Source organism: Bubalus kerabau, chromosome 22 (assembly GCF_029407905.1).
Source record: "Bubalus kerabau isolate K-KA32 ecotype Philippines breed swamp buffalo chromosome 22, PCC_UOA_SB_1v2, whole genome shotgun sequence".
NCBI classification, from domain to species: Eukaryota; Metazoa; Chordata; class Mammalia; order Artiodactyla; family Bovidae; genus Bubalus; species Bubalus kerabau.
Window position 1 is genome coordinate 17,009,706 of NC_073645.1, and position 26,767 is coordinate 17,036,472.

General features: G+C 36.7%; 1 protein-coding gene across 7 annotated transcripts in view; it reads left to right on the forward strand.

The window, feature by feature from the left end:
* The window catches only part of EXOC6 (exocyst complex component 6), a 177,389-nt gene that overhangs the window by 98,969 nt on the left and 51,653 nt on the right, over positions 1 to 26,767 (forward strand). For 5 of the 7 annotated variants that reach the window (XR_008707278.1, XM_055560915.1, XM_055560919.1 and 2 more), the window contains exons 19-20: positions 10,299 to 10,328; positions 21,595 to 21,736. Coding sequence is in view for 6 of the 7 variants with exons in the window: in XM_055560915.1 (XP_055416890.1) it covers positions 10,299 to 10,328; positions 21,595 to 21,736 (172 nt within the window). In the remaining variant the exon portion in view is untranslated. The remainder of the gene's footprint in view (positions 1 to 10,298; positions 10,329 to 21,594; positions 21,737 to 26,767) is intronic. The other 2 variants (XM_055560916.1, XM_055560920.1) reach the window with 1 other exon arrangement.

Here is a 26,767-nt window from a genome sequence, read left to right on the forward strand (position 1 = left end):
ATGATGGTGGGATGCACATTTTCTCATTCAGTTCAGTTCAGTCACTCAGTCGTGTCCGACTCTTGTGACCCCATGAACTGCAGCATGCCAGGCCTCCCTGCCCATCACCAACTCCCGGAGTTCACCCAAACTCATGTGCATCCAGTCGGTGATGCCATCCAGCCATCACATCCTCTGTCGTCCCCTTCTCCTCCTGCCTCCAGTCCCTCCCAGCATCAGTCTTTTCCAATGAGTCAGCTCTTCACAGGAGGTGGCCAAAGTATTGGAGTTTCAGCCTCAGCATCAGTTCTTCCAATGAACATCCAGGACTTGTCTCCTTTAGGATGGACTAGTTGGATCTCCTTGCAGTCCAAGGGACTCTCAAGAGTCTTCTCCAGCACCACAGTTCAAAAGCATCAATTCTTCAGCACTCAGCTTTCTTCACAGTCTAAATCTCACATCCATACATGACCACTGGAAAAACCATAACCTTGACTAGATGGAACTTTATTGGCAAAGTAATGTCTCTGCTTTTGAATATGCTATCTAGGTTGGTCATAACTTTCCTTCCAAGGAGTAAGTGTCCTTTAATTTCATGGCTGCAGTCACCATCTGCAGTGATTTTGGAGCCCAGAAAAATAAAGTCTGACACAGTTTCCACTGTTTCCCCATCTATTTCCCATGAAGTGATGGGACCAGATGCCATGATCTTCGTTTTCTGAATGTTGAGCTTTAAGCCAACTTTTTCACTCTCCTCTTTCACTTTCATCAAGAGGCTTTTTAGTTCCTCTTCACTTTCTGCCATAAGGGTGGTGTCATCTGCATATCTGAGGTTATTGATATTTCTCCCAGCAATCTTGATTCCAGCTTGTGCTTCTTCCAGCCCAGCATTTCTCATGATGTACTCTGCATATAAGTTAAATAATCAGGGTGACAATATACAGCCTTGACATACTCCTTTTCGTATTTGGAACCAGTGTGTTGTTCCATGTCCAGTTCTAACTGTTGCTTCCTGACCTGCATACAGGTTTCTCAAGAGGCAGGTCAGGTGGTCTGGTATGCCCATCTCTTTCAAAATTTTCCACAGTTTGTTGTGATCCACATTTTCTCTTTAGTTATACTCTAAACTAACAGAATTACTGTTAAAATGTGAATGGAATAGTTTTGTACAAAAAAAGTAGGAAGAAATTTTGACCTTTTTAATATCATAATAAGATATAGGTGGACACAAAAAAGTTAAATCTGAAGCCTACCCAACTGCCTCTAACCATCTCCTTGTTTAAAATGAAAAGAAAAAAAAGATGTTATTCTCTCCATCTCTTTCTCTATCAAAGGGCCAGTTAGAATATTTGAAGGAAGATATTGCTTAAAAATAGAAGAATTTCTTAAAGAGATTTTTATGGTGGATCTGTGTCAAAGAGCTTTTAGAAGCTTACCCAGGGTTGATACTATATTCCTCACTATTTCTTGAGTTGAAAAAGGGAACCTGTGTATTATATATATAATTTTAATACCACCTCCCTAGTAGCTCAGTTGGTAAAGGATCTGCTTGCAGTGTGGAAGACCCGGGTTCAATCCCTGGGTCAGGAAGATCCCCTGGGGAAGGGAATGGCAACCCACGCCAGTATTCTTGCCTGGTGAATCCCATGAACAGAGGAGCCTGTGGGCTACAGTCCATGAGGTCACAAAGAATTGAACACGACTGAGCAACTAAACAGTATTACAGCAATTTCAAAAAAGTATGCATTAAATAGTTACTGAATTAATTTGAATTCACCTTGTCAGTACAAATTTCTGTGCTTCCAGCCAAAACCAGTTCTCACAAGTAAACACGTTGTTCGTGTGTGCACATATACACAGATACACATCATGTTTCTGTGTTGCAGCATGTGCTTCACAGGTTGACATGAGATGATGGGTAAGGATTTTGTGCCTAGCTCAGGTGAGATTAAGAGAGATTATATATTAGAAATGTTTGGGGTAAATGCCTTGCCTCAGGTGGCTGACATCTAGAGGGAAATCCTGCTTTTTCATAGGACAGACTCTGCTGACATTGAGAATGACAGACTCCTGTCACTCACCTGATCTATTACAATATTTTGTCTAGTTTTAGGTGAGTGTGTGCCATTTGGGATTTTTATGTCATCTAACATGGGTTTTTCTGCAAGGAAAGTTCACTTTTATAAAATGTAGACCAACAAATTCAACAACAACAATATATAGGACATGACCAAATAAGAAAATTATGGTTTACAGTTAGGAAAAGAAAAAATGGTACTAATAACAGTATATTCTTATTCAAGGGATGAGCTGAAAGCATAATTCCCAAGCAAAAATATTAAGTGGTTGGCTATGGTAAATTTTAGCAAGATTGATTATTATGGCTGAGTATATTAATTCTCTGAAACGCTGAAATTGTATAAAATATTCAGTTTGTGTTCTTTCAAGCAAAAAACAGTGTTATTAAATGCATTATTTTTCTAAGCAATATATGGCAATGTATAAGCTGCCATTTTGATTTAAATGTTTTAAGCTAAAAATAATTCCTCATCTTCAGGTTACCTTTGGACCCAGATAGAGAGAGGGCCCAGTTTTGGACTCTCTCAAACTAAAAGAATCTTCATAATGTATTTGTTCTTCACAATCAGTCAGTCCAAAGTCAACCAGCTTACGTAGAATTATTTATCCGTGAAAAATTATGTGGGGGAGCTGGCTCTGGCTCCATGATTCTTGATTTTGACAGGGTTAATAAACAGTGCCATGAGTTAGAGTCAATGGGAGCTGTGAAGCCAAGGGTCACTCTTTCAAATAGTGCAAGTATTGGCCAGTATTGCAAGTAATTGGACAGACAAGTAGATCCTGTAGGATAAAGATAACTGTCTCGCCCCATCTCTGAAATGTACCTAAGACTGTCAGTTTAAAAGCTCCATTCTTAACTTCACTGCCTATTTACTTTCTGTCAGTCCCTATGATTGTTGCATCATAACAATGGGGAACATCATAACAATGGGGAAAATAATATTTTCCCCATCAAAGAGAGTCATGACTTGTAGTTGCTGACCACATTGCCTAGTAAAGGTTTCATTGATTCTAGAAGGGTTATAATCCACCCGATAGGATTTTGTTCTCTTCTCACAGGGTATGAGAACAATAGAACTTAATGGATGATAATGGTTCTGATGGAGCCCAGAGAAAGAACTTTATTGTTTTTCTCTTTTCTACTACCCTGTGGTTGTGGTAGGAAGCTGTAGAATTTGGAAGGTCACCAATAATGTCTACTTTAAATGCCTCCAGTCTCTGTGGTTGAATGGCTGAGAGAACTGGTATATTACTTTCTTCACCTGTTTCTCTTAAGAATCAGCCAGCAAGCCTATGCGGAGGACTAAAAGTAAAGAGTTGCCTTGCTTCCATGTTAGATTATCTCCTCATCTGCATTTCCCTGTGCTCTAGCAGAGAATCCAGGCTCTCTGCTGGCCACAGGAATTAACAGTAACTTAAAAATCAATATTTATAATAATGACAGGTATTTCCCCATACCCAGAATGTTAAACTGACCTGCTAAATATATTGTCTTCAGGAAACGTACCATTTAATGACTCAGAGTCAAGCCCCCTTATATGTTACTGTTCTTAGGGACCAGAGTGATGAAGGGAAGAGAGCACAGGGTGGCCTTTAGAGTTAGAAGGACTTATGTTTGAACCTGAGATTTTTAACTTCCTGGCTGTGGAGTCCTGGCAAGTTGCTTAACTTCTCTGAACTCCTTTACTTCTGCAAAATAGACATAATCCATTTTCTCCATAGGACTTTAGTTCAGTTCCGTTCAGTTCAGTCGCTCAGTTGTGTCCAACTCTTTGCGACCCCATGAACCGCAGCACGCCAGGCTTCCCTGTCCATCACCAACTCCAGGAGCCCACCCAAACTCATGTCCCTTGAGTTGGTGACACAGTCCAACCATCTCATCTTCTGTCGTCTCCTTCTCCTCCTGCCCTCAAGCTTTCCCAGCATCAGGGTCTTTTCAAATGAGTCAGCTCTTCGCATCAGGTGGCCAAAGTACTGGAGTTTCAGCTTCAACACAGTCACCCATAGCACTATCAGAGGATGAAATAAAATCTTGTGTAGAATAGTCGGCTGGCAGGGTGCTTGACATAAAGTAGCACCTATTAATAAATATTTTATCTTTCCTTCTCCCTTCTTCCTCTGTTGTTTTAAGGCCTTTTATAGTATTAGTTTTAGTTCAGTATTATTACAGTTTTTTTTCTCTTGTATTTATGCCTGTATTTTTGGCTTGTATTATTTAGTTTTGAGTTCTGTGCTTTTGCATTATATAGCATTTTAAAAGCTTCTTCATTAATTGTTAAAGATGCTCACTATAAAGTATATTTATTTGAATAATTGTTACAGCTTGACTGCTTACAGTGATTACAGTGACTGATGGTCAGATGCTGGCTGATGTCAGTGAAGTGTGATTATTGAATGATATAAATATTATTTTATCCCCAAATCAGTACTCTTGAAATGAGCAACGTTTACTGTTTCAAACATGTAAGTGAACTTTCTTGTTTCTGATAATTTTTTCCTGACAGTTAAAAACTATTGCTCAGTAAAGAAGAAAATTTTTAAAAAAAGTTATCTTCTTTTATCTTTTAAAAGAAAAGTTACTGTTAACCTTTTGACATGTGTTCTACAAGTCATCTTTTTCTAATGCATTTATAACACTTATTTTTAAGCCTAACTTGTAAGCAAGCTTTGTGTTTTTTAAATAAGATTTTATATTAGCTAGAAAATTTGAAAACCATTCAGTGTTAAATTTTTAAAAGCATTCAGCATTCATTCACCACTTACAAGTCTATAAATACAAGATATTGTTGAACAGCTTGCAGTTATTTAGTAATTCATGACTGCCAAGTGGAACTCAGTAATCTTTTACTGTGAATACAGTACCACCTAAAGACCCAGCGGTGATCCGCTGGAAACAGTAGTTACCATTTCTTTCTTTCATGTATGCTAGTGATGTGTTTGTTAAAATAAAGATGTTTTATTGATTTACAACCACTAAGGGATATATGTAAATAATGAACCTGGTGCCACTAACTTTTTAATTTGCACTTTTAATTTCCATAAATAGTTTAAAAAACATTATGCTTTCTGTAAGTGAGAAATAAGTATATATATCCAGTGAACGAAAGTGCATGATTTAGATAGAAATGGATAGTGTCTAACTTTTAAAACCATACTCTAAAGCATTTTTTTCTGGAGATGCAGTACTATATTGAAAATCCTGAGATTCACAGTCTAGGCCTGATTATTCCAGTTAACCAACATTATGTAAGTTGACAAATCATTCAGACTCTGAATTAATTTGCTAATTCAGTTCATTTCAATTCAGTCGCTCAGTTGTGTCCGACTCTTTGCAACCCCATGAATTGCAGCACACCAGGCCTCCCTGCCCATCACCAACTCCCAGAGTTCCCTCAAACTCACGTCCATAGAGTCGGTGATGCCATCCAGGCATCTCATCCTCTGTCGTCCCCTTTTCCTCCTGCCCCCAATCCCTCCCAGCATCAGAGTCTTTTTCAATGAGTCAACTCTTCACATGAGGTGTCCCAAGTACTGGAGTTTCAGCTTTAGCATCATTCCTTCAAAAGAACACCCAGGACTGATCTCCTTTAGAATGGACTGGTTGGATCTCCTTGCAGTCCAAGGGACTCTCAAGAGTCTTCTCCAACACCGCAGTTCAAAAGCATCAATTCTTCGGCGCTCTGCTTTCTTCACAGTCCAACTCTCACATCCATACATGACTACTGGAAAAACCATAGCCTTGACTAGACGGACCTTTGTTGGCAAAGTAATGTCTCTGCTTTTGAATATGCTGTCTAGGTTCGTCATAACTTTCCTTCCAAGGAGTAAGTGTCTTTTATTTTCATGGCTGCAGTCACCATCTGCAGTGATTTTGGAGCCCAGAAAAATAAAGTCTGACATAGTTTCCACTGTTTCCCCATCTATTTCCCATGAAGTGATGGGACCAGATGCCATGATCTTCGTTTTCTGAATGTTGAGCTTTAAGCCAACTTTTTCACTCTCCTCTTCCACTTTCATCAAGAGGCTTTTTAGTTCCTCTTCACTTTCTGCCATAAGGGTGGTGTCATCTGCATATCTGAGGTTATTGATATTTCTTCTGGTAATCTTGATTCCAGCTTGTGCTTCTTCCAGCCCAGCGTTTCTCATGATGTACTCTGCATATAAGTTAAATAATCAGGGTGACAATATACAGCCTTGATGTACTCCTTTTCGTATTTGGAACCAGTGTGTTGTTCCATGTCCAGTTCTAACTGTTGCTTCCTGACCTGCGTACAGGTTTCTCAAGAGGCAGGTCAGGTGGTCTGGTATTCCCATCTCTTTCAGAATTTTCCACAGTTTATTGTGATCCACACAGTCAAAGGCTTTGGCATAGTTAATAAAGCAGAAATAGATGTTTTTCTGGAACTCTCTTGCTTTTTCGATGATCCAGCGGATGTTGGCAATTTGATCTCTGGTTCCTCTGCCTTTTCTAAAACCAGCTTGAACATCTGGAAGTTCACAGAATTAATATATTTCATTTCATAGAACTAAAAATGAAGATTGTTTTTTAAAAAATATTTTAAAAATAAAGTTTATTTTTTAAATTTGCTTCAGTTAATATGCATACATGGTAGTAGGTCAGGTATCCCAGAAGACTTTGGGATGGAAAATAGCCTTCCCATCTCCCCCACCCCAGACTACCATTTCACCATGTTTTCATTTCTTCTGGTGATTATCTTAAAAAGAGAATATCTTGTGAGTCCCTACTATGAAAGATAAGGCACATGTATTCAATAGCGACTTCTCACTTCATCGTTTTTCTTCAGTTTGATGTTTTATTTCTTATGTTTATTGTTTCTTTATATAAAATAGTTATACTCCTGTTTTTTGTTCCTATTCTTTAGTCAGTATCTTAATTTACTTCTATGTAAGATAAAGACAGTAGCCTCCCTCCCTTCACTCTGTCAGTTCTTCATCTGATGTTTTCTGACTGCTACAGAGGCCTCTGTCTCTGCTTTGTACCAGTTGCTCTCTAGAATTGCCGTATAGCTGTTTACCTGGGACTTTCTTTCTCTGCTCTCCAGAGTTGGAAACTGTTTCCTGGATTTCAAGTGTTTTTAGTGCTTTACTGGTTGGTTTTGCTAAACTGCCACAGTAACTTTCTCCTATTTAAGTCCTTGCATATCATGAAATACCTTCTGTATCCTTGTGTTTGATTGATAGTTTAGTAATTCTAAGTTGAATAGTTTTTCTCTGACAATTTTTGTTGCGTTCTTCCATTGTCTTTTGGAATCCAGGTTTTAGGATCTATTTTTTATTCTTTAATATTCTAAAATGTCATGATAATGTGAGGAGATGTAAGCTTGTATTTCGTTTACTTAGCTCTTTATTCAATGGCCCCTTTCTGTCAAAGGGGAAGTTCAGCACAGGAAACTTCTCTTTTATTATTTTTTAGATAATTTTTTCCCTCCACTTTTCTGTTCTCTTTTCATTGGACTCTCATTAACTAGATGTTAAGAATTCCTAGACTGATCTTCTTTATCTTTTCCTTCATTTCCTATCTCTTTTTTTGTTCTCTGTTTTGGGAGGATTTCTCAATTTTATTTTCAGTCCATCTAGAGAATATTTTATTAGTTATATATTTTAATTTTTAAGGAGTCACTCTGTTTTAAAAGTGTTCTTTTCTCATAGAATGCTATTCTCTCTCTTTTTTTTAATGTATATATTATCTTTCAAATCCCCCTGAGGTGTTTTTACAATGTTGTATTGGTTTTGCCATACATCAACACGCATCCGCCATGGGTGTACACGTGTTCCCCATCCTTAATTAATTTAATTGGCTGCTGCGGCCTCTTCAGTTGCAGCATGCGGGATCTAGTTCCCTGACCAGGGATCGAACCTGGACCCCCTGAATTGGGAACACAGTGCCTTAGCCACTGGACCACCAGGGAAGTCCCTGGAGGGTTTTTTAAAACGATATTTTCTGTTCCTTGAATTATCTATATTATCCTTGAATAGGTTTTTTCTTTCTTTGTTCTTCTCATTCTCTTTTAACAAAGAATGCCTGAAACGCTGATTTGCGTTTACTCTGCTACTGTATAAATACTCTATTTTTTGATAGATTTTTTTTTCCCCTCTTAGTTAGGAATCTGACTGCAAATGTTTTAAATTTGGGAGGCACTTTGCCTAGGATTCTTAACTTAGAGTGAGCAGGTATAGAGCTATCCGTGAGATTGTGGTTTCCTCTCTTCAGGGCTGACTTCATGGATGTGTAACATGTGTTATGGCACATGGTCCTGAGTTTAGAAGGGTTCTGCACATGCTTTGGTGCTTTGCTGGCATCTTGAAATTTTTACAGATTTTTGGGCAAGGGACCCCACATTTTCATTTTGCACTGAGCTCCACAAATTGTGTAGCCATCACTGCCCCTCTTTCCATTGTCACAACACCCCCCTTCCTCCTTCCTGCTGTCTCTCTCTTTTTTTTTTCTACCTACACCAGGAGTCTCAACTCTCCCTTTGAAGTTTCTCTCACTATGGAAAAATGCTTGTGCTCTGTAGTTAGGGGATCACTGGCACGGTTGTTCTAGAAATCTTTAGTTACTTACCCTGTTTCCCATTGCATTTCTGGTATCTGTCCTCTCTCATATGCACAACTGACCTCTAATACACAGCTGGCTCCCAACTCCACTGTAGTTCCCCTGGTAGCATGTAATGGGCAGTTGCTTTCTCTTCTCTATTTAATCTGTTTTCTGGGTGACTTCCCTGGTGGTCAAGGTGTTAAGACTCTGCACTTCCAATGCAGGGGGCACAGGTTTGATCCCTGGTCGGGGAATTAAGATCCCACATGTCATGTGGCATGGCCAAAATAAATAAATAAATAAACATTTTTAAAGAAAAATCTGTTTTCTGTCTTCTAGAAGGTATCCCTTAATGAATTCCTCCACGTGCCTCCATTTTCTGTGTTGTTAAACATTTTATTCCTGTTTTGTAATTCTGTGCTTCTTGTATCACTTGTATCTCAGCATCAGTGGGAAGCAAACACATTGACTTAGTCTACTGTCTTGATTTTGAACAACTTCTTTCCTTCTCTTTGAAATAAAATGATTGGATGAGATCACCTCTAACGTCCCTATTTATAAAATTTATTATTAAGTGTCACAGAGGTGTAAAGTCCTAACTTAAACTTAGATTTATTCATTCTGGCACCTTATTTTCTTTTTTAGTTTTACTCTTTTATGTTCTTTGTCCTTTGGTTCATACTTTTTCCCTGAATTAAATATATAGGTGTACATGTCCTTTGACTTCACTGGAAACTGCAGAGGAGAACTTTAATAGTCAGTAGTACAATCACAGGCTTTAATCACCCTTTCTTTTATGTGATACCAGAAAGAATTATATTAAAAATACAAAAATTATATATTTTAAATTGTTACATAAGTAGCTTTGAGTACATTTTGGTACTTTCCTTATCAAGTGAAAACATGACCATATATTTTTTGTATACATATATGCTAACAAATTATTTTTTCTTATTTCAATATTAATCTTTAAATATATAATAATAATGAATAATGTTGATCTGATGACTTATTGACTGTAACATAAAAATTGTATAATGTGAACAATGATGAAAGCATCACAAGTCCTATGACTTACTTGGTGTTCATGTTCATATGTTAAATGTTGTTGACTGACTTTTATTGACTACATTACAGAATTTTAGCTAAATTTCATCTTGGCTTTATGACTTTTACATCTCACATACAAATTATATACCTCTTATACAATTTGAAAGATTTTGGGAAAAAATAGTTGAATAACTGTTGTGATGGGATTTTGCTAATCCAAACAAATTTTTTTGGAAGTTAAATCTAGAAAGGACCTAGAGGTTACCTAGAGTCTGGCCCAGTCTTCCAGAAGAATGAACTGTCTGGATAACACAGCTGCCAACCCACTGCTTACTGTGGGTAATTACAGTATCTACCTGGCCAGTTAAATGTCTTCCTCCATTTCTGCTTGTGGTTTCTCCTTTACTCCTTGTGTGTTTGGTAAAAAGGATAACTTCCCATATGTAGAGCCACCTTCAGTTCAGGCTAGATCAGATATTCAGGTGTCAGAGTTTGAGTTTTAAATTGTAACAACAACAGAGAGTCAGCTGGCTTGTGTATGGTGTAATTTTTTACTGCTTTAAACACCACTTCTGTTGATATCGGAATACATTTTCCTTTTTTATGATTGCCTGTTTGACTTCCTTCTCAGACTAACAGCAGTGATCATGCAGCCATGTCGGTAAGTAGATACAAGATCAAGCTAGCATGTGAATTAGAAAATAATGAACTTCCTGCAGGCTTATTTTTCTCTGCTTAGGTGCTTATGGAAATTTTTTATTGTTTTGGCAGTGTTCTTGATACATTTGTAGTTTTTGTGGAAGCCAGAGTTTGAAGATAATAACTAGTTGTTTTGGTGAAGCAATCAAGATTCTCTGGGACTTGATTGTGAAAGTTAATATTATGGTGCATCTGTGGTGAGCGCAGTGCTTTGGGGATATCTCTCTGTGGTCATCGCAGGTATGACAGGCCATGCTTGAGATATTTTCCTTATCTGCAAATGAGTTCAATAGTTCAATAAGAGTATATACTCTAGAGATTTTTCTGAGGGTTAAAAGAGGTAGTATACATGAAATGTTCAGAAAAGTGCCTGGCGTAAAATGAACACTCAAAACATATTAGTTGTTATATTTGTTGTAAGATTATCTGTGCTTTTCATGAATGCTTTTTTTCTACAACACTTATCCCAGACTCTACTTGTAGAAATCTCAGTGCATAACACAGTATAGCTCATGACCCAATTCAAATGTTTCTTTTTCACCAAGCCCAATAGTGTTCATTGCCTTCCTCAGCATCTACTCTTTTTTAGTGGCTTTGTCATATTTTGCTTTTTATTGTATTTGTTCATCCTTTTCACCTCCAGTTACAAGCTCTTAAGAGCTGAAATAAGAACTCAAATGTTGTCTGAGTATAGATATTGAAAAATATTCTTATTTTTGAAAAAATACCATCTAGCATTTGAAATTTAAATGTTCCTAACCTGCATTTTGTCATTTCTGTTCTTATTTCTATTATCGAAGTTCAAATTTTGATTATCGTAATTGTCTTCTAATTTGTCTTCGCCAATAGTCTCTCATTACTTCTATTCATCCTACATATCAAAGCTAGATAATCCTCTCCAAAGCACATTTTAATTTCATTCTCTCTATTCAAAAATTTCAAGGTCTCTCACTTATCTACTGAATTAAGTGAAAATTGCACAGGCTAACAAATAAATGACCTCAGTCTCTTTCTGATACATTTCTGACCATGATTTAACCTGGGCATTTAAAGTGGAAAATTCACTCTGCCCTGCATCTAGCTTGAGTTTTCTACCTTGTCTTCATTTATAACTAAAAATTTTGAATCTCTTCCTAGAGCCATCTTTAATGCTACCTCTTTCATGAAGCTTTTACTGATTCTGCTTAACCTTATGTTAATACTTTGTCCCACTTTTATGGTACGTATTTATATTTTGTCTTGAACTATGGTTGTAGACTTTCCTTCTTTCTACTCTCAGAATTTAATCTCATTATGTCAGGAACTATATCTACTCATCATGGTGTCTTCTGTAGTACCTAAACAATGTCTTACGTAGAGGAAGTGCTTTATAAGTACTTTTAAAGTTAACATGAGAGGAATAGTGAATAACTAGACTATTATAAAGATAATTTTCTTGTATGTTTAAAAAGTATGAAAAGTATACTGCAGGGACTTCCCTGGTGGCCTAGGGGTTAGGATTCCAGGCTTTCACTGCCAGGCCCTGGGTTCCGTCTCTGGTCAGGGAACTGAGAATCCTGCAAGCTGTGTGGTGTGACCAAGAAAAAAAAGTATACTGTAAAAATCAGAAGTTTTGAATCAAGAAATTTATTTGTCAAATATAGAATAGTTTCTAGTTTTGAAGAGAAAGTTAACATTCTGTTATTTGCAGACAGGAATTTAGAAAATGTCTATGTGAATATGATATAGTAAAGATGGTATCAGTACCATCAGATGAGTAGAAATATTTGCATGGTTACTCATTTCTTATACAACTCCTTGAAAGAATAGTATAATAACTCAGATCACCACTCTCTAGATACTATAATGTTGAATAGTGATTAAGACGAACCTATAGCACGAAAATAATTTGCAAATTCCCAACACTAAGGACTAACACTTTGACTTATTGAAGAGACAGACCCTCAAGCTTTCACTTGACCTTTTTGCTCATTTAATAAATGTTCAGTTCATTTCAATAAATGTAGTAGTTGTTAAGTACGTATTAAGCGTGCTTACAGATTTCCTGCAGATAAGACCATATGCATATTCAGAATACAGAAGTGAAACTAACCTTGCTATCCAAAAAAAAAACCTCAGATTGTTTCTTGTCCTGTATTTAAGAAGGACGGATGGATTTGGAGATCAGTTTTAGATAAATGTGAGTGAATAATTTAGAAAGATTTGGCACTTGAATGTCCAGTGTTTTAAAAAAGTTACTTATTTGAAATAGTTCTTTCTATGGTGATAAGCGAGGTATTTCTGTGACACATTTTGATACTTATTTCTGTACTTTATAATAAGTTACAAGTACACAAAAATCAACAAGAGCAAACCATTGACAGTATATCAGTGCAATGGAGAAAGTTAGAGAACTTTGAGAGAAAACATAAATGACAAAGTTGAAAGCAGTCAAGGTCCAGTGTTAGTAATAGAATTTCTATTTTTTCTTAAGCTTTTTCATAATGTAATAAAACAGTTAAGTGATTTTCACTATTGGAAGTTAATTGCAAAAAAAAATCTTGCTTTTTAGTTGAAAGTGAACATACTTGAATTTTATAACTCTGATTCTTTTGAGTATTAAGTTGATGTCTCTATTAGCTAAATACTGACTAATCTTGGTGAGAAATTTGATTTCATAAGTTTGTAAGCCTTATGTGCCAGGCTTCTCTGTCCATGGGATTCTCCAGGCAAGAATACTGGAGTGGGTTGCCATTTCCTTCTCCAGGGGATCTTCCCGACCCAGGGATCGAACCCAGGTCTCCTGCATTGCAGGCAGACGCTTTATCCTCTGAGCCACCAGGGAAGCCCATATATAGCATAGCATACTTAAATATTTCCCTGCTGTTGAAGATTGTAGAAAACAGTATTTTGAATTGCTTTTAATGAGGGCATAGTTGGAAGAAGTAATGGCATTAATAACAAAGGGCTTTTAGCAAGAGAATTTTGGTAGGAAATCAGTGGATTAGGGGAGAAGTACAAGACCAACCTGTAAGTAACATTAAGGAGATATTTATTCAATGGAAATAAAACAGACTCTGTATACACACACACAGAGTATTAGTACATACATGTATATGCACACTTACAAATAACCTTTTACTTCACTCTCTTATGGCTGTAGATGAAACAGACTATATAATTGATGAAAGCTTTATGAGCAAAGGATCATTTTTAACAGGAAGATTCAGTATCAAAAACAGATGAAAACATACCATCTAGCAGTTTCAGTACCAGATGGCAGCAGAGGATTTGTGTTCGTAAGGGTCCTTGAGTTTTGCACATAGGGGTAAGTTCTAGGAATGCAAATAGTCTTTCCTTTTAACCTGTATTACACAACAGAAAGAAAAAAATAGAAGATAGTTCTCTCCTCATACCACCCCCCACCAGAGTTAAGTAGGCCAAGGATTGGGGGAGAAGAGTCTAAAATATGTGGATAAGAGATTGTTTGAGTTGGAATTATGTTTATTATGAGCAGATAAAGAAAGTGAAAAAGAGGTCAGATCCCCTGGAGTGAAAGAAAGGAGATAGTAGGGAAAGATGTTGGAGTCAGAAGTTTCCTGTGCAAGCCACGATCTGATGGTGCTCAAGAACCTGTATTTTTTTTCTTCCCTGTATAGAACAGACAGGAATGGATAAGGGTGAGGATAAAAGAGATGATACTTTGCAGATTGAAGTCCCAATAAAAGCGCAAGTTTAGATGAATATTACATATATATGAAACAACGTTTAATTACTTCCTTTTCTTTCATTCAGGAGACTAGGCATTGTAAGGAAGCTGTCCTGTTTTAAAACTTTCTGTCTCTGATGCAAATTGGTCTGATAGCTGGTAATAGCATTGAGATTTAAAGCCTTTGTCTGTTTGGAAACAAGAAGGAGACAGTTGACAAAGACCTACTGTAGATGTCTGTGAGGACTTATTTTTCACTCTCAGAATATTGTTGAATGTCATTTGCAAGATTGTTTTTAGAAAAAAAGTGCTTAGTAGATGACTTACCTTGTTTGCTCCCTCCTCCCATAATGAGTTTCCTTCTGTTTTAATATGTATCCTTTCCTCACAGGATACATTTCCCTGAGTAGTTTAAACTCCTCTTCCAGGTACTCCCTCAACTGAAAGTGACTAATAGTATCTACCCCAACCGCATCCCCACAATCTAGGATTTAGCCCAATGAAATTACCTGTTCAAAAAATCCTTAACATTCTAGATGAGTATACCCCAAACCTTTGAGAATTCCCAAATTTGAGAATATGGCTGTGCTATGTAATTTCTTTCAGAAAACACTGTAAGATACAGTTGAAAACTGTAGATCTTAATGACAGTTACTTTACCCATGTCAATTAACAGAAGACACCTAAGCCACATTGACTTGGGGAGGTTGGGACTTTGACTCTATTCAGTCTCTGAGTAGTTCCTCCCTGCCCACAACCCATTTCACAGAGTACCTAACTCAAAAGTGAGTCTCAGCAAATGAAGCACTACTTGTACTGGACTCTTGGAGCCATCTTTAAAAGGCTGAAATCTAGATATAAATGCCTTGAATGACAAAGGCCTACTCTGTGTTATGTTTACATATGTATGGCTATGTTTATAATATATTGGGCTTCCCCAGTGGCTCAGATAGTAAAGAATCTGCCTGCAATGCAGGGGACCTGAGTTTGATCTCTGGTTGGAGAAGATCCCCTGGAGAAGGGAATGGCTCCTCACTCCAGTATTTTTGCCTGGAGAATTCCATGAACAGAGGAGCCTGGTGGGCTGCAGTCTATAGGGTCGCAAACAGTCGGACATGATGATTGACTAACACTTACTTACTGAGCCTCCTACCTATATATATTAATAAGAGAGAGTCAGCTTGGGTGACATTTGTCCATTTTACTAATGATTATGTGGAAATAGTCTATACTCTTCTAACTTGTTAGTGATTCTGACAACTTCTTTGCAAATTTTAAGTTGTACTGGGGTTGTGAAATAGTAGTTTTTAATGATTATATAGTCCTAATACTCTGAGCTGGGTGCTTATGTAAAAGAAAATGAGGCTCTGACTCTGCTATGACAGAGTTGTTGCTATAATAACAGTTCTTGGATGTTTCAGTTTTTCAGTCTTAATTCCTGTGGCTCGACCATAGTATTCAGTCACATGTGGAAGTTTACAGCTTGTCTTAAGGTTCTCTTGCATTTCTTACATTTGCCAAGGGAGAAGGTTATAGGGCCTTGATATTTTATTGCTTCCCTATTTAAACATGAGCTTAATTGCCCAATTTGCTGTTATTAAGTGAATTTAGGAGGTAGGAAATATCTCTGTCAGTTCCTACACAGCACAGACGAGCTTCCTCTTCATGCTACCTTGGACAAAAGTGTGTTTAATCTAGATTTCTTTTTTTTTTAATGTAAATTTTTTTAATTTTAACTGGAGGTTAATTACTTTACAATATTGTATTGGTTTTGCCATACATCAACATGAATCCGCCACGAGTATACACTCTGGTATAATCAGTAGCTTCAAAACCTTGACCTCTTCTAGACGTCACTGCCCTACTTGTCCTTGCATTCTCTTTCTGCTTATTAAAGTTAAGAGAAGTTTGAAGATATCATGGGACTGCTGTGACAGCAGCCATGATATTTGCAGGAACCTAAAAATCTGAGTGCTATATGTCATCTAAGGTCATGTTCAAAAGATTGTTTAAGAAGAAGGAAAAGAAAAAAAAAAAGAAGAAGGAAAAGGCCACCAAAGTTTAATGAGATCTGTGGTTGGGATGGGACTCCCCTAGTGGCTCAGTGGTAAAGAACCCACCTGCCAGTGCGGAAGACTTAAGAGACATGCATTCGATCCCTGGGTCGGCAAGGTCCCCTGGAAGAGGGCGTAGCAACCCACTCCAGTATTCTTGCCTGGAAAATCCTGTGGACAGAGGGGCCAGGCAGGCTACAGTCCATGGGGTTGCAAAGAGTTGGAAACGACTGAAGTGACAACACGCGCGCGCGCGCACACACACACACACACACACACACACACACACACAGTTGGGCTAAGGAAGTTAGGATAAGGCATGAAATAGAAATGTGCCATATATTATAAGTGACCTGAAGTTTCCCCAGTTTGGAGAATTTTTTTCCCAACTTTAAGATATTTCTGTTCTTTTTAATCAGTGCATGTGTGTGTGTGAATGTGCGTGTTTGTATGTCCCAAGAGCAATACTTTATGTTATGTCTCATATTGTTATGGTTGAGAATTGGTAAAAGAAGAAAAGCCTAAGAGAGGAGAAAGGGAATTCATAATTGGCTATGGAAATTGTGGTTAACTGATGTGATAACCAGTTCTTTGGGGACTAGAGCTACTTAGATGCAGACAGGAAGGGTATGAGAGGAATATAGAAATGTAAAGGAGGTATTTTGGAGAATGTTAGGGACATTAGAGTAAGTATATTTTGGTAGACCTATTAATTTTGGGGGCATAATCTCAAAACTGTTTTCAAGATTGTATTAAATTTATTTTTAAAACTTGCTAAAGAAATTCATCTTGATATTTAAACCTTTAAACATACATTGTATATTATTGGGAATCAGAGACATTTCAGTATTTTACCATGTGTTTAGCCAGAAAAAAGATTAAAACCTTACTAGATGATGGAATCTTTGTGTATTTGTGAAGTCACCTTGGGGACATTTTTGTGTTTTAGGTATTTTTTTTTCCAGATTGAATAACATTTTTTATGTTTGAGTAGTAGTACATTTAAGTAGTTTCATATAGTGAAATTTAAATTAGGGATTCTTTTGTAAAATAGAAAGAATTATAATAGATTTCTTAGAGTAAAATGTCTGTTTTTCAACTTGGCATCATTTTTCAATAAGAATTCATTTCTGGTTTTAGTGTTGGATACTCCATATTTGATGAAAAACCTCACTCTTTTGGACAATGTGTTTTAAAAGGCTAAAAATTGTGGTTCTTTAGGAGACTGACCGATTCATCAAAATATTTCCTTTCTTCTTTCGTCTTCCCTCTGAAAAGGCTATTTCGTATCTCATAACTGAAATTCACATTGCAAATTGAGAGGCAATAAGTTTGAATACTATAGCAGTATTTTGCTGTTTTTATTTAAATAATTTTAAAAGTCACATAGAATCAGAATTAATAAATTTGCTTTCCAATGTTAGATTTAATGTTCAAATTTTTTTGAACATTATTTTATTCGAGTTTTTAAGTTTTTCCTGACAAGAGTTACATAACTTTTCAAAACAAAACCTGTTATCAATTTAAAGAATAATATAGTGCATAATATTTCTGAGTCTATATATTTTTTTAACTTAAATAAAAAGTAGCATATTGTGCAAAGTTGATCTTTTGTGAGGGTATAAATAAAAGAAAATGGATTCTCCTGGGATCTTTAAGGAAAATAGACCAACACAGAAAGAATGATTGTAATTTCAAGAGCACATTTTTATGTAAAGTGTATTTGAGAGAATGAAAGCAACATTGAAAAATGCTTTCAAATAATTATTATTGAAATCAAGCCTTCCTATTTTATTAGATCTTTGAAATAAAAGAATGGTGAGACAGAAATGAAAACTTCAAATGAAAATTTAAATGTGTCAAATTAGTTTTTAAGTATTCTACATTTCTCCTTCTATTATATTAGAGTAGATCTATCAGAGTGTTACTTTGAAACCAAAACTGTTTTGAGTTATAATCTAATAAAATGTGTTGTATTTTTGTTACCATGTCATTTTATGATGTTTCAAAGGAAACAGAGTATCTTTACCTAATCTATAATAGTAAATTATTCTGGAAATTTGGCTTGACATAAAAACAGATGTGTTTTCTTGATTCCTTTTAAACTGAGGGTTGGTGGTTTGTGGTTTATTGTTCCTGTGATTGGCATTAAAAGCCTTATTTCACAGCTTGCAGTGAGGGACTATTGGGTAAAGACTGTCTGTGTTCCACAAACTAAATTCAAAAAGTGTCAATCAAGGTCTCACATAGGTTACTTAGAGAATGAGTTTTCTTACTGATTTCACCAAATGTCGCCTCATGCTGTCTTTGATTGGCACAGCCTGGCAGGGAGGATGGATGAATCTGTCACCGACTGGTTAATTGTGTTGCTGGTCTCAGTCTGACATTAGGTCTTTGACTCTTAAGTGGCTCAATACAAAACAAATTAGCAGATTGTAGTCATATTTCTCATTCTATATGCTTTGACTTTGTTGAATGCAGTCCATAAATCATATTGACTGACACACAAGTAAATGATGAAAGCTGCTTTTGAGACATGAATCTAGAAAGCAGCACTGTGAAGGTGCCATGGAAGGATGCATATGGTTGACCCTTTGGGAATTTCCTAGGAGCCAAATGTCTCTTTACCACAATTGTTCTTAGAAGAAAAGCTTTTGGGTAATGCGAAAAGGATCTAATATGTCAGCAGATTCTCTTTTACAAGTTCCTTTGAAATACAAGAAGTTTGTCCAGGGGTTTTCTCTCTTTGCAAGTTGTTTTTCAGCAAAATGTGAGAGCAGGGTAAAAAAGTAGTTACCTTTAAAAGCTTGGCAGGTGTTTTTACTTACTTATTGAAATTTATGTTAAAGAAAAAGAGAATGTTAGCAATAGTTGCAATTAACTTTTCAGATGAGAGGAGCAGAAACTTCTAGGCGCTTGATACTAAATGTGCTATATTTTCTCAGTCATGTCATTTAATTATTTTGGCTTTGTTTGTTGTATTGTGAAAAACCAGAACATCTGTAATGAAAACGGCCGGTTTTTAAAGATAGTTGTAAAAGTACTTAGATTATTTTTGTTCTAGAAGGTGATATAGTATTAAAGCATTAACCAGTATTAAAGCAAAATAGTGTTTGGAAAGGAGTGTTTTGGTTATACAAAAGTGTACCAAGGGCTACAGGCATCAAAAATGTTTGGGGGATGTGCAAGTTTCTGGAATATTAAAATTTTCTGTCTCAAAATAAGTAATAGATAAAATTTGCTTACATTTTATAGTCAAAAAGTACAATTAAAAAAAATTGATCTTATAGAATATAACTGTTTAAAGGATTTGAACCTTTGATATCAATTTTGAGCTATAAAAAGGAATTTTTCATTTCAATATTTTATAAACATTTTAAACTTCTATCTTTGAGAACAATAAGCCTGTATTTAATATGCATAATCAAAGGAAATTGCATGTGTTACTTAAAGAGAAACACGTGTGAGTGTGTGTGTATGCACGCGCATGCACACTTGTATGTTTTCATTACCCGTATCCACCAAGTTTATGAAATAGCCTGTATTTTTGTACTAGTACCATTATTTTGGCTCCAGTACTATTGCTGCATAGTCATATGTAGCATCTGAACCCATGTTAAAATTTTACGCAATGTGTTTGTTTATGAAATGAATGTAGTAGTAACTGTTTTTGGCAGTTTATTAATCTGTTTTTGCAGTTAGTACATTATATAAAGTGGCAACATAAGTAGGACGTGGAGCTGATTTGATGGAGAAGTACATTAAAACTAAAACATGCTAGTTGTTCCATTAGATCAAAATGACATTTCCATTAAGTTTTTTCAAGCCTATTACATTGTAATTAAATTACATGCCATTGATTTCTTCTTTTTCTCTCTCTCCCCTCCTGCTTCTCATTCATATTGATATTATTCTGCTTGGGAAATGGAGCTGCATGTCTCCTAGACTAATTCTTCTTGGTTTGGGGATCTTGAAGCATGCTGGGTTTTGCATTGTTTGTTACATTCCTTTTTGGCAGTTCATCAGTATTTGTCAAGTATATTGTTTGCAGTTTCTGATTTAGATATTGGCATTCCATTTCATATGCACAGTTTTTTTTTACTGCGCATAGTGTCTAAATGCTAAAGATTCATAAGGACTCATAAAAGTTGCTTGTTTCTAGTCTGACTTTAAATGTGTAATCGAATGAGCAATTGTTCAAGTAAACATCTTTAAAATATATTTGTGTTCCTTGTTTTCTAACAGATCAGTCCTATGTAAACATTTTTGCATCAGTATATTATAGCATTTATGTTTGGAAGATTTTTGTGATTTTGTAGCTTTATTGGCCTCTGTGATAAGTAGGAAAAGCATAATGATCACATATCACTGGGTGAATATTTGTTAATGCTAATAAGGCAAAACATGGCACATCTTCCAAAAGTTCTTATTTCTAACCTTAGTCATAGATCTTTGAATCATATGGATGTCAGTCCATCACCAAATCACATAATTGTGGATTGGAGATAGCCATACTAGCAGTGATATTACACTGGAAAGCTTTACCTGAAAGTTTTTGTAATATTTTCTTTTCAACTGTAGTTAAAATAAAAAGCCTGCTTGAAAGAACAATTTATACTAAAGGCAATATTGTGATTCAGCTATATAATCTAGAAGCTAGACATTTAAAATTGTTTTTATAATTTTAAAGAAAATATAGCCTGAATCAAGGCTGTCAAAATTCATGTGGAGATTTAGGAGCTTATTATAGTAGAAAATATAATGATATTGTACTAAAAGACAACCACAAGTATTTGTAGCTCACTTAACTTTATATTTCTAAATTATCAGATGATTTTAAAACTTAATTTTTAAAACTAAATGAAAAGATTTGTAGATGATTGTGAAATCATATTGGTATGCAAGCTTCTTTTTCTCCCTCCTAATTGAAGCTATGCTCCAAACTAAGCTTCCTATTAGCAGTAAAAACTTAATGACTCAAAGTATATTTTATAAAGACATTTTACTTACTACATACATATAAAAGTATATGTTATAAAGTATATTAGGTATAGTTAAATTATAATAAATTGCACTATTAACTTAATTCTTGGCTTGGTTAATTACATAAAGGAAAGTTTAAAAAGCATTATATGAATAAATGTTCCATCAACATGACGGTTGTTTTATGTCACAAATGGCATATTTTAATGTGCATTTTTAAAAATACTTGAGATATTTAAAGAGATATGAAATAATCAATAGATTTTAAACACAAACTTTAATTTTTCTACATACAATTATAGCTTGAATGATATTTATATCATGAGAATGACAAGTCAACAGAATGTTACTTTCAGTTCTTATGCTAAAAGACAGCCACTCAGAATACAGAAAGAAAAAGGCTATCACTAAAAAAAATGCCATGAAAAATTTTTGTGATACTTTATGATATGATACGTTTCTATGTTTGTTTATTTTTTGGTTTGGATGTTTGTTTTCAACAGGGGAAAGTTGCCCAGACTGCTTGCATGTCAGCCTGCCAGCATCTGTCAACATCCTTAATGCAGATGCTGCTGGACAGTGAGTTAAAACAGATAAGCATGGGAGCCGTTCAGCAGTTTAACCTAGATGTCATACAGTGTGAATGTAAGTACCTTGTTGGTTAAAATGATGCATTTCTAGGAATCTATATGTAAATTATATGGGAAAATGGTATAGAGTAGCATAGTTCATTAAAGAGAGAGGAGGCCTGATCCAGCTAAACTTTTGGCAGCCTTAGAAGCAACTTCTTTCCAAGAAGAGGAAAACATTTCAGTTTCACATTTAGGGCCTCTAGAGTGGCACTAAAGTGCAGTCTGAATGGATGATTAAAAAGGTGATTTATTTATAATTCTTTATTTTTTCTTTATTCCTTCTGGTCATTCTTGTCTTCTTGCCAGAACTCTCCTGATGTTTGTAGTAAATGAATGAAATTATTGTTTGTCATTCTTATTTTCCACACATAAACTTTCAGATACTTGCTAAAGAATGCTCTTAGGAACCTGCATTCCAACTGCAGTTTCTTTATAGTCTGACATTTTGATTCTCTCTCCCAAAGAATTTCTCAAGTCTTTACCTTTGCCCTTATTTTTCGCTTTATTTTCTTTAGATGACAGGGTTAGCAGATTCCATAATCTAATGTTGACATTAGCCAGTCACCTTCAAAATTGATTGTGCTGTTTAGTTATTAGCCTTGCTATAAATGCTTCTAGCTGTAGGTTTTATTACCCCTATACAAGACATGAGTTTATGGAATAATTTTTAAGCAATAATTTTTAAGCACTCCTTTCAAATGTATGGTATATTGATTAAATGATGAAAATCCCTGGTTGACAGTTTAGGCAGGCACCACTGTTGATAAATTGAAAAACAGTGGGGCACAAGAAGGATTATAAAATACTTGCTTGGGGCAGATTTTGCAATAATATATTCTGTGTAAAAGACATTAGAAAATGAAATGTCAGTGGCTTGCAGATGAAGCAGAAGTGGCAGTTTTTTCAATGAGTAATAAATATTTGTCTGCTTCTATACAAGGCATTCTGCTAGGAAAAACATAATTAACATTAAAAAGAATAAGTGTATAGGCTCAATTATTCATTACATTTATCAATCATTTATTACACGAAAAAATACAGTTTTTAAAGACTCACTGATTTCCTTCAAAAAAAGAGAAATACTAATCTACAAAGCAAAAGAAAGATAGTTTTCCCCTATAGAAGAACCCATTTTCTTTTCCTAGAAAGCATTTCTAATTTTCTCAAATTAGAAAGCCTTTATTATATTTCTTTCTCAAAATAAAACTGTCATTTACAAGATGATATTTATTGTATTTACTAAAATATTTACCAAAAAGCACTTTTTAAAATGTTTCTAGGGACTTCCTTGGTGGTCCAATGGCCAAGATTCTGTACTCCCAATACAGGGGTCACAGGTTTGTTCCCTGATCAGGGAACTAGATCCCACATACCACAACTAAAGATCCTACATACAGCAACTAAGAGCTGGCACAGCCAAATATATAGATCTTTAAAAAAAAAAAAATTGTTTCAGGAACTTCCCTGGTGGTCCAGTGGTTAAGAATCTGCCTGCCAGTGCAGGGGCCATGGGTTCGAAACCTGATCTAGGAAGATCCTAATGCTGTGGACAACTATGCCTGTGTGCCAAAGCTACTGTAGCCTACATGCTCTAGAGCCAGTACTCTGCAACAAAAGAAGCATCTCAATGAGAAGCTGCTGCTGCTGCTGCTAAGTCACTTCAGTCGTGTCCGACTCTGTGCAACCCCATAGATGGCAGCCCACCAGGCTCCCCCATCCCTGGGATTCTCCAGGCAAGAACACTGGAGTGGGTTGCCATTTCCTTCTCCAATGTATGAAAGTGAAAAGTGAATGTGAAGTTGCTCAGTCGTGTCTGACTCTATGCAACCCCATAGATGGCAGCCCACCAGGCTCCCCCGTCCCTGGGATTCTCCAGGCAAGAACACTGGAGTGGGTTGCCATTTCCTTCTCCAGTGCATGAAAGTGAAAGTGAAGTCACTCAGTCGTGTCCGACTCTTAGCGACCCCATGGACTGCAGCCCACCAGGCTCCTCCATCCATGGGATTTTCCAGGCAAGAGTACCGGAGTGGGGTGCCATCGCCTTCTCCGCAGTAAGAAGCTGGAGCACCACAACTAGAGAGTAGCCCCTGCTCACTGCAACTAGAGAAAGCCCAAGTACAGCAAGACCCAGCCAGAAATAAATGCATAAATAAATAAAATTTAAAAAGTTTCTAATGCAAAGCAATTGTTAATTCATTCTACAAATAGTTTGAAACTGATTTCTTAAAAGTCTTTAAAAGCTATCTTACAGGGGAATTCCCAGGTGGTTCAGTGGTTGGGACTCGGCGTTTTTCACTATGGAGGGCTCTGGTTCAATCCTTGGTAGGGACCTAAGGTCCCACAAGCCATGCTGCATGCCAAAAGAATTTTAAAAAAGCTGTCTTATGAGATCATTTCAGTATAATACTCATGTAAACTTTTATATAAGTATTGCTCGAGGCATTTCAGAATATTGATAATTGGGTCATTGAACCCTTTATTGGCATTTGGTTGTGTCTTCTCAATTAGATGTTTGTTCAGAAATGGAAATTACTGTTTGGTTAGGCAGCTTCAGGTACCTAGATTTTTTCTCTGTTCTCTTACCTCTCCTTGAAGAGCAAGCCTAACTCTACTTAGAAAAAGCACATAAACACACAGCTTTGCGTCTTTTTCCCATCACAGGACACTTTCTCCCATTTGTTACTTATTTGGGTGGAGTTACTGAAGGCTTCTTTTAAAACACTGATGTTTTCTTAAAAGACTAATCTCTTAGAAGAAATTATACAAAACTGTAAGGTATAACTCAGTTAAAGATGTCCAGGATCAGGTGCAAAAGGGAAAACCCTAGCCTGATGAGGGCCAAGGTTCTGGTACTATAGATACAGAAAGGGAGAAACCAGGACTTAAAGACAAATCACAGAGGATAACTCAGCTTCCTATAAGATTATGCCTGTGGTTGGCTCTGCTCCTGCCTTCAGTCTTTCCCAGCATCAGGGTCTTCTCAGATGAGTCAGGTCTTCGCATCAGGTGGCCAAAGTATTGGAGTTTCAGCTTCAACATCAGTCCTTCCAATGAACAACCAGGACTGATCTCCTTTAGGATGGACTGCTTGGATCTCCTTGCAGTCCAAGGGACTCTCAAGAGTCTTCTCCAACACCATAGTTCAAAAGCATCAATCCTTTGGCACTCAGCTTTCTTTATAGTCTAACTCTCACATCCATACATGACTACTGGAAAAACCATAGCCTTGACTAGCCGGACCTTTGTTAGCAAAGTAATGTCTCTGCTTTTGAATATGCTGTCTAGTTTGGTCATAACTTTCCTTCCAAGGAGTAAGCATCTTTTAATTTCATGGCTGCAATCACCATCTGCAGTGATTTTGGAGCCCCAAAAGATAAAGTCTGCCACTGTTTCCACTGTCTATTTGCCATGAAGTGATGGGACCAGATGCCATTATCTTCGTTTTCTGAATGTTGAGCTTTAAGCCAACTTTTTCACTCTCTTCTTTCACTTTCATTGAGAGGCTCTTTAGTTCTCCTTCACTTTTCTGCCATAAGGGTGGTGTCATCTGCATATCTGAGGTTATTGATATTTCTCCCAGCAATCTTGATTCCAGGTTGTACTTCTTCCAGCCCACTGTTTCTCATGATGTACTCTGCTGCTGCTGCTGCTGCTAAGTCACTTCAGTCGTGTCTGACTCTGTGTGACCCCATAGACAGCAGCCTACCAGGCTCCCCTGTCCTTGGGATTCTCCAGGCAAGAACACTGGAGTGGGTTGCCATTTCCTTCTCCAATGCATGAAAGTGAAAAATGAAAGTGAAGTTGCTCAGTCGTGTCCGACTCTAGCAACCCCATGGACTGCAGCCCACCAGGCTCCTCTGTCCATGGGATTTTCCAGGCAAAAGTACTGGAGTGGGGTGCCATTGCATATAAGTTAAATAAGCAGGGTGACAATATACAGCCTTGACATACTCCTTTTCCTATTTGGAACTAGTCTGTTGTTCCATGTCCAGTTCTAACTGTTGCTTCCTGACCTGCGTACAGGTTTCTCAAGAGGCAGGTTAGGTGGTGTGATATTCCCATCTTCTTCAGAATTTTCCAGTTTCTTGCGATCCATACAGTCAAAGGCTTTGGCATAGTCAATAAAACAGAAATAGATGTTTTTCTCGAACTCTCTTGCTTTTTTGTGATCCAGCGGATGTTGGCAATTTGATCTCTGGCTCCTCTGCCTTTTCTAAAACCAACTTGAACATCTGGAAGTTCACGGTTCACATATTGTTGAAACCTGGCTTGGAGAATTTAAAGCATCACTTTACTAGCATATAAGATGAGTGCAATTGTGTGATAGTTTGAGCATTCTTTAGTGTTGCCTTTCTTGGGGATTGGAATGAAAACTGATCTTTTCCAGTCCTGTGGCCATTCCTGAGTTTTCCAAATGTGCTGGCATATTGAGTGCAGCACTTTCACAGCATCATTTTTTAGGATTTGAAACAGCTCAACTGGAAATCCACCAGTGTAGGGCTACCCAAGACAGAAGGGTCATGGTGGAGAGTTCTGACAAAATGTAATCCCCTGGAGAAGGGAATGGAAAACCACTTCAGTAGTCTTACCTTGAGAACCCCATGAACAGTATGAAAAGGCAAAAAGATAGGACACTGAAAGATGAACTACTCAGGTCAATAGGTGTCCAATATGCTACTGGAGATCAGTGGACAAATAACTCCAGAAAGAATGAAGAGATGGAGCCAAAGCAAAAACAATACCCAGCCGTGGAGGTGACTGGTGATAGAAGCAAGGTCCAATGCTGTAAAGAGCAATATTGCATAGGAACCTGGAATGTTAGGTCCATGAATCAAGGCAAATTGGAAGTGGTCAAACAGGAGATGGCAAGAGTGAACGTCGACATTTTCAGTCAGCAAACTAAAATGGACTGGAATGGGTGAATTTAATTCAGATGACCATTATATTGACTACTGTGGGCAAAAATCCCTTGGAAGAAATGGAGTAGCCATCATAGTCAACAAAAGAGTCCAAAATGCAGTACTTGGATGCAGTATCAAAAATG